This window comes from Octopus bimaculoides, chromosome 7 (assembly GCF_001194135.2).
Source record: "Octopus bimaculoides isolate UCB-OBI-ISO-001 chromosome 7, ASM119413v2, whole genome shotgun sequence".
NCBI classification, from domain to species: Eukaryota; Metazoa; Mollusca; class Cephalopoda; order Octopoda; family Octopodidae; genus Octopus; species Octopus bimaculoides.
In genome coordinates this window covers 89,661,993-89,671,007 of record NC_068987.1, presented here as the reverse complement: position 1 = coordinate 89,671,007, position 9,015 = coordinate 89,661,993, and the positions used below count along the sequence as shown (strand labels likewise).

Genomic DNA, 9,015 nt, shown 5'->3' with positions numbered 1-9,015 from the left:
GGCAGGATTTTTACAGCTAGATGCCCTTCCTAACACCAATCACCCAGCAGAGTGGACTTAGTGCTTTTTACGTGGCCCAAGCACAGGTAAGGTCAGTTTGGCAAGGTTTTTACAGCTGGATGCCTTTCCAAATGCCAACCACTTTACAATGTGGACTGGATGCTTTTTAAGTGGCACACATTACCTAACAGGGTATAATGGGTTAGGGAACTGGAAATGGGAGTCAAAGCTTAGTTATTTGATGCAATTGAATTAAAAGTAATTTGAACAAGAGTATGAAATTCTCTAAAATATGACATGCCAGCATCTGTCAAACCATCCAGCCTGTGCCAACATGGAAAATGGACAGATAATGACAGTAATGCACAGAACAATACCATTTCACAGACACAAACCTTCAGAACAACTGCAATGTAGACATGGAGTAACTTATAACATGTTGGATAAGTTTGATCTAAAAATATTCATTCATTATGTCATCAGATGGAATGTAGAGATTTTTATATGTATATTATATATATATATATATGGTAATCCCTTGCCATATTGCAGTTCACCTATCGCGGTTTATTATTTAAGCTTACATCAATTCTTCCATGGTGTTGTTTTGCATTTACCACATTAGATCGAGTCTAGTGCAGCCTTCTGGCACACCAGTCCTCAGTCAAACCGTCGAACCCATGCCAGCAGGGAAAGCAGATGTTAAACGACAACGATGATGAATAAAATAAATATATACAAATTATAAAACTAAAAAAATATACAGCACTGTTTCTACTTCGCGGGGGGCTTTGGAACGTAACATCCGCAATAGTCAAGGGATTACTATATGGCACCTGTGCCCAGCGCGCCTTCCTGGCACTTGTGCCGGTGGCATGTGGAAAGACTTTCGAGCGAGATCGTTGCCAGTGACGCTGGACTGGCTTTTGTGCAGGTGGTACATAAAATACACCATTTTGAGCATGGCCATTGCCAGTACTGCCTGACTGGCCTTCGGACCGGTGGCACGTAAAAGCACCCACTACACTCTGAGTGGTTGACGTTAGGAAGGGCATGCAGCTGTAGAAACTCTGCCAGATCAGATTGGAGCCTGGTGTAGCCATCTGGTTCACCAGTCCTCAGTCAAATCGTCCAACCCATGCTAGCATGGAAAGCGGACGTTAAACGATGACGATGATGTAATGCAATTAGAGTCTATAATTGTCTATTAATCTTTAAAAATGAAAAAAAAAATTAAACAAATCAAATGCCAATACCTTTCAGTTTGTTGCATTTTCCATATTTCATCAATCTTCTTGTTACTGTTTTTCATTTTATTTTGAGTAAAACTTTCCAGGCGTTTGCGTTTATTTGCCAAAGTTTTGGTTATGTCAACTAACAAAGGAATCAATCAAACTTTGAAATATCACTGGTTTCTCACATTAATGCAGCATCATGTGATATAAATACCAAAAAGTGTTTATTATATAATAAAATAGAAACTTTATTATAAAAAATAAGCTACCTTCAAAATTCCTATAGAAAGAACAAATAACAAATTTCACATCAAAAGAAAGAGATGGTTAAAAGAGATCATTCTTTTACCATTTATAACTTATTAAAAAATTGTTTTTACATAAAAAGTATTAAAAGTTTTAAAATGTTAATATTTTTAATCATGGAAAAAAAACCTTAGGGCCTGTAGTGGACTGTTTTGACACGTGCCATATCAGGTCGATATGATGTAGCCCACAGTTGTGTAAAAACTAACATTTCATTTTCCGAGCTGAGATTCGAAATCAAATCTAAGGATTCTTGCTCGCCTGATCTACCACTGGCCGAACAGGCGTGAGAGGAATTTCTCTGTCCTGTCAAAAAGTGATGGATGGATTTCCATTCAACCTCTAACTCGAGCTGTGTCACTGAAGGTTCAACTGGACCTAGATAGGATGAAATTATTCTTATGGTGTGTCTGTTCTTCTCGCTAGGATGACGATTATAAATACAGTTAGACACATGACAGATCAGATGAGCAGACAGTTTGCGACAGTCAAGCAGCCAACAGAGAGCCACATAGCATGAACGACACAACACAGTAGCAGAACACAAACAGACAGGACAGAAAGACAACAGACTTGACCACACACAGACACAAAACATGCCTTGTACCACCTCATCACGTCAACACACTATTTCTTCTGTTGTTTCTTTTTTACTTTCACATCTCGAAGCAGTTGGTAAGTTCATGTAGAGGCCTTCATTGATATTGTGAATCAAACTTTGTATATCCAACACATAAATGCAAGAGTTGATCAAATAAATTATTTAAACTACAGTCCGATGCTTACCTCATTGTTTTTCCTTTGATGTCATCCAACACGCCTATCTTCATCTGCCTCACGAACAACACCTTTTGCTACACATCCCACTATGGCCAAAATTCAAAATTTCTACCTTTCACTCAAACATTGTTAATTAAATAAATTCAAGCCAATGGAAGCAGCACTTGTTAATATGATAAATTATGTATATTTTCTCAATGATATTCAAGAACTATTGCATGCAAGCAACATGATCTTCCTTAAAGAATATATGTAGATGACTCTACAACTATCATAAAGTTAGATGACAATTCATAAGAATCAAATATGTGTTCATGGAATGTCAGGAAAAATCATTTTTCAAGTGGAACAAGATACCAATAATACCGAGTTTTCACTTGCAGGTGAATCAATATGTGACTTATGTTAAAATGGTTTTGGTTATGTTGATTTCTAGAAATTGAAAGTAATAGATCATGCCCCACTTACTGTAGCTCTCTTATGTATCTTACTCTTCACCACCCCTACAATAATTTTTTCTAGTATAGGCACAAGGCCTGAAATCGTTGGAGAGCGGACTAGTCAATTACATCAACCCCAGAGTTTCACTGGTACTTAATTTATTGACCCCAAAAGGATGAAAGGCAAAGTTGACCTCAGTGGAATTTGAACACAACGTAGCAATGGGTGAAATACCGTTAAGCAGTTCACCTGGAGTGCAAACGATTCTGCCAGCTCGCTACCTTACCACCCCTACAATAATAATGGTGATGATGGTAGTGGGAGAGGGAAGGAACAACAGCAGGAGGAGGAATAATTTGAGTCATAAAAGACAAAACTTGGAAATAAATGAGGCTTACCTTCAAAGGATTCCAGCATTTTCTTCATTTCAAAACTGTGAAAATTATTTATTAAAATGTTAAAAAGGAAAATGGCATGTAAACTTATGGAAGACATCCTACATAATTCAACATTTTATAACAGAGCTATATTATTTCCTCTTTCTGGTAAAGGCCAAACTCTAGCAATACTTCTAGTCACATTAAATCTATTAAATTAATATCAAAGATATCGAAACCTACTGATTCCTATCATTTTCCTTTATTTCAGTATATTTTCATCTAACATTACTTTAAGATGGCTTGAGTTAGATGGATAGAAGAATTGGTAAAGGTTTTATACAACATTCCAGCTAATATCATCATCATCATTTAATGTCCGCCTTCCATGCTATAATGGGTTGGATGATCTGACTGGGGACTGGCAAAGCAGATGGCTACACCAGGTTCCAATCTGATTTGGCAGAGTTTCTACAGCTGGATGCCCTTCCTAATGCTAACCACTCTGAGAGTGTAGTGGGTGCCTTTTACGTGCCACCGGAACGATGGCCAGTCCAAGCGGTACTGGCAACAGCCACGCTCAAATGGTGTTTTTTATGTGCCACCTGCACAGGAGTCAGCTAATGTTTTGTTCACATGCCACTGGCACAAGTGCCAGTAAGGCGAAGCTGGAAACGATCACGCTCAAATGATGCTTTTTATGTGCTACCAGCACGGGAGCGAGACCGCTGCTCTGGCAGTGATCCTGCTCGGATGGTGCTGTTAGCACTCCACTGGCACGGGTGCCAGTCATCAAACTTGGTTCAGTTTCAATCGTCCAACAAATCCATGCATTGTTATTTGCATACACTTGAGATCATGTCATATATAATCTACATTTAATTCATTATATGCAAACATATCTGGAAATTATTCTAGAAGTTCAAGAGTCTGAGAAATTAATTAAACTGTATCTGCTTTAATGATATCATTAGTTGTTTAGTTCAATGAATATTGGAAGTTGAACTGTTAACTATGCTAAACATTACCCTTTTTCAGTTCTAAGCAGTGTCAGACTTCTGAACTTTTGAAGTAATAAACTGGAAAAACTTTCATTTCTTGATGGGCAATGAGAGCGGGGGTTACCTTTTAGAGATTTACATAAATGCTTACAAAACATTAGTTAATTCTGAGCCATCTCATGTTCTTGTAATACAAATACATATCATCATCATCATCGTTTAATGTCCGCTTTCCATGCTAGCATGGGTTGGACAATATAATTACTTTTTTTAATGAGTGAAAGAGAAAGGAATATCTTGCTACATAGATATGATGTTCACACAAGAGAGAAAAACATTCAAATTTTTAAGGAGAATGTCAAAATAATATCAATAGAGGTGTACCCAAATTCTTCATCGTTAACTCCTTTGTTCTCTTTTTTCTTGCTCACACTTAGCAGATTTGGTGACTCTTCATCTAAAAGAATTCAGCCAGAAAATAACTCAATCAGTGCCGTTCACCATCTCAGATGTTAATTTGAAATGACAAAAGGAAAAGAATACAATCATAAAATAGTAACTAAAAGCTAAGTCAGTCTATCTTTTGCTAAATACAAGGATCCAGTCGGTGATTGAAGTGTTAAAACAGATGGGAAATGTATTTCCAATACTGTTGGTGTTCTCTAGCAAGAAAAACTGAGATGATGTAAAAATAAATCTTTGGCCAAGACATTCATCAAAATTCCTCCATTAGAAAATGAACTCACAACTAGGTTGGTAATCCAACTATCTTATCTACTCATCCATTTTGCTAGTGAAAGCTAAACATTTAGACTAGAGTTAGCATTGTCAATGTAGGCACATTGACAGGTAGATCTAGTGAGATTGTAGAGATGCTTGAATGGAGACATTGATGTATGCTGCATATAAGAGGTAAGGTAGAGAGGAACTTCAGCCAGGGTGCTCGCAGGCAAAGCACATCTTCTTCATCGTTTAACGTCTGCTTTCCATGCTAGCATGGGTTGGACTATTTGACTGAGGACTGTGAACCAGATGGCTGCACTAGGCTCCAATCTGATTTGGCAGAGTTTCCACAGCTGAATGCCCTTCCTAACGCCAACCACTCTGAGAGTGTAGTGAGTACTTTTACGTGCCACTGGCACGAAGGCCAGTCAGGCGATACTGGCAACGGCCACACTCAAATAGTGTTTTTTACGTGCCACCTGCACAGGAACCAGTCCAGCAGCACTGGCAACAACCTCACTCGAATGTTTTTTCATGTGCCACCAGCACAAGTGCCAGTAAGGCAACGCTGGTAATGATCACACTCAAATGGTGCTCTTTACGTGCCATCAGCACGGAAGCCAGACAGCAGCTCTAGCAATGATCACGCTCGGACGATGCTGTTAGCACTCCACTGGCACGGGTGCCAGTCATTGAATTTGGTTCAATTTCAATTTTGATTTCACTTGCCCCAACAGGTCATTGCAAGCAGAGTTTAGTGTCCGATGAAGGAAATGTTGGCATGGGTGTCAGTCGTCGAATTTGGTTCGATTTCGATATAGGTATAAAATCTTCAGGGAAGGTAACAGTGACAGAGTAGGGGGTGTAGGCATACTCCTTGCAGAGAAATGGGTGGATAAGGTCATAGAGGTAGTCAGGGTGTGTGATAGAGTGCTTAGGCTCAGGCTAGTCTTGCAGCATAGTATAGCTAGTATGATCCGCTGGATATGTTATGTCAGTGTGCATACACAAGAGTGTAAGCGCTCTGTGAGAAAAGTTGGACATAAGAAGCATCAGATATGGTGTGCAAGAGAGACGACTGCACTAGTATAGTCATGTGTTGTGAATGGATGAGGGGAGATGTGTGAAGAAGTATCACTCCCTAAAAGTGGAAGGAACCCATGGAAAAGGGAGACCCAGGAAGACATAGGATGAAGTGGTGAAGCATGACCTTCAGACGTTGGGCCTCACAGACAAGAGACCGAGATATGCTGTGATTGAGAAGACCCGGCAAGTAAAGTGAGATCATAGCCTTGGCCGAAACCAGTGTCGCATAACAGGCCCATTTAAAAAAGTACCCTTGAATCATCAGACGATATAATGTGCTTGTGAAAACTTGTCGAGTCAAGTAAAATCGAAATCAATATAGAAATCGTAGTTGTTGCCGATGCCAGTGCCACCTGACTGGCACCTGTGTTGGTGGTACGTAATAAGCACCATTCATGCGTGGGTCGATGCCAGTGCCGCCCGATTGGCTCCCCCATGCCGCTAGCACGTAAAAAGCCCCATCCGAACGTAACACTCTGACTGAAGAAAGAGAAATAATCAAAATATGTATGGAAAATATTGAAACAATTGGAATGATTACGTGAAACACTAATAATGATTCTTGTTCAGAAATGATTGCGAGTATTTCTTTCTTGAAATCGTGAAAGAAAAAGTCGTCTGGTCACCAGAGAAGTGACATCGTATCTTTAACAACCAGAAACTGCTCTTAAAACAAGAAAGCACTTAATTTATTTCATTGAACATTACTTAATTACTGTATCAAAATAATCAGAGTTAAAAAAGAAAGTATTTCAAAGCTATTAATTAGAGGAAGAAGAGACATTCTGATTCGAACCTCTGATTTCTGGCGAACTATGTTGAGCAAGGACAGGTGACATTTCTTCTTTGTCTGACGGAGATGCACTTCTTTTCAAAGCTTTTCTCGGCATCTTGTTAAATGATAAAAACAAAACAATTATTTCGAGAGACGTTTCTATTGAGATACGTTTCTATTTCAAAAATAAATCACAGATCGATGTTCGATGCCTGAAACTTTATTTGATCGACTGGAAAACTAAACTGACCAATCAGCAATCAGTATTCCTTCTCACCCTCTTTCTCTCTTACATTCTGTCTTACACACTTTTCTTACGCGCATACACCCTCCATCCTCTCTCTCTTTCAGTTTTTCTCTCTCCCCTCTCTCTCTATCTCTCTATCTGATTATCCCCCCCTCTCTCTCTGATTCTCCCCCTCTTTCTCTGATTCTCTCTATTTCTCCAACAACCACGCCACCATCTGCAGAGAACAGAGCAAATCGTGTGAGGCTGGTTTTCTACATTGTCGCTCGACCTTCTAAAAACACCAGCCAGATCTTCCTAATAACACACTTTGCAATCTCAAAAAAAGTACGCATTAAATAATATTCCTCAATAAATAAACTGAAAAATAAATAAAGACAGTTTTTCAAAGTTGGAACACTTTTGATCACAGACTTACTTAATTATGGTTAAACAACAACATTAGAAATAAAGTCTACATTAAAAAAATAATTCACGAATATTGTCTACATATATTAAGATTTTATAACGATCTTTACAGTTAAATGGGTCCTAAACTAATTATTAGTCTTAGTCTACGGTGATAATTCGATTCACAGCTATGATACATAGTAGGAATGTACATTCATGTCAGTACTTGACTGCTACTGTAATTTAGCGACCCCACAAAAGATGAAAAAGCAAAGTTGATATTGGTAGGGTTTGAACTCAGAACGTAAAGGGATGAAACTAAACACCGTAATCTGACAATCCATCTGTCATGACAAAGGACATGTCTAGTTTTGATGGTGATGAAATGAATTAACTTCAGAATTATGCTGCCTCTTATTTTGTAAACCCCGTCGACTTTGGAAGGATTTGTAATTAAGGGCAGAGAAAATAAATCCCATTATAGTAAAATATCTTAAGGCGAAAAGCAGATTGGATGGAGCTTCGCCGTATTTGTTCCGGTCCTTTACGTTCAAAGATATCCTCTCGGGATCGATAAAATAAAGTAACAGTCAAGTACTGTAGTTGATGCTATCGATTAACCCCTTCCCTCAAAAAATGCTGCCCTTGTCGTTCAAGAGAAGCCACCTTCAATGGTTTTTCACCTCGGTCATCTTTTTTTAGCTTAATCATGAAATAACGCAACCCGCTGATTTAATAAATGAAGAGATGAAATCACTTTAATATGATTTTATAAATGGTCGCAATTATTTTACACTGAATTTTTACGGAATGTCTTGGTTGAGAGATATGTGTAAGAAGCCTTTGCATAAAGAGAAATCAGATTAAGTGATAGACATAACCCTTACTCAAAGGTATTAACGATGTAAGCAAAGAAGATAGAATAACAGAATTGTAAAGAATATATTTTCTTATTTCTTTATTGCCCACAAGGGGCTAACCATAGAGGGGACAAACAAGGACAGACAAAGGGATTAAGTCGATTACATCGACCCCAGTGCGTAACTGGTACTTAATTTATCGACCCTGAAAGGATGAAAGGCAAAGTTGACCTCGGCGGAATTTGAACTCAGAACGTAACGGCAGACGAAATACCGTTAAGCATTCCGCCCGGCGTGCTAACGATTCTGCCAGCTCGCCGCCTTCAGAATATATTCTTTCTGCTATAAGTGAAATTTTGGCGGAGGGAGCTGGTCGATTACCTCGACCCGACTGCTCACCTGGTACTTTACTCTATCGACCCCCGAAAGGATGAAAGGCAAAGTTGATCTCGACGGAAACTGCAAAGAGAATATATTATTGAAAACGGACAAAAATTATTGAAGTATTAGAGCTACAGTATTTGATGGTTGTTCTAAGACACATCCCAGTTTCATGAAGCAAAAGCGTTCGTTCGTAAATTACCTTTATAACCTGATAAATTAATGCAGGTGATGAATAAGTAGATCTGCATCTACCCTCATTTAACCGGCATAACTATAGATGTGTGCCTCCCCCAACGACTTCGTTCCTTTCTAACTTTCTGAAGAATGGATACCTTCAATGAAATTTTCAATAAATATATTTCAGATGGTGTAGATTACGATTATATTCGAACTTAATGTGAATATATATA

General features: G+C 38.6%; 1 protein-coding gene across 5 annotated transcripts in view; it reads right to left on the bottom strand.

The window, feature by feature from the left end:
• Nucleotides 1-9,015, bottom strand: part of LOC106872804 (synaptonemal complex protein 3) — a 17,294-nt gene that overhangs the window by 4,180 nt on the left and 4,099 nt on the right. For all 5 annotated transcript variants that reach the window (XM_052969794.1, XM_014919922.2, XM_014919918.2 and 2 more), the window contains exons 2-5: nucleotides 6,746-6,839; nucleotides 4,525-4,597; nucleotides 3,161-3,195; nucleotides 1,257-1,374 (exon numbers count right to left, since the gene is read on the bottom strand). In XM_052969794.1, the coding sequence (XP_052825754.1) occupies nucleotides 1,257-1,374; nucleotides 3,161-3,195; nucleotides 4,525-4,597; nucleotides 6,746-6,839 (320 nt within the window). The remainder of the gene's footprint in view (nucleotides 1-1,256; nucleotides 1,375-3,160; nucleotides 3,196-4,524; nucleotides 4,598-6,745; nucleotides 6,840-9,015) is intronic.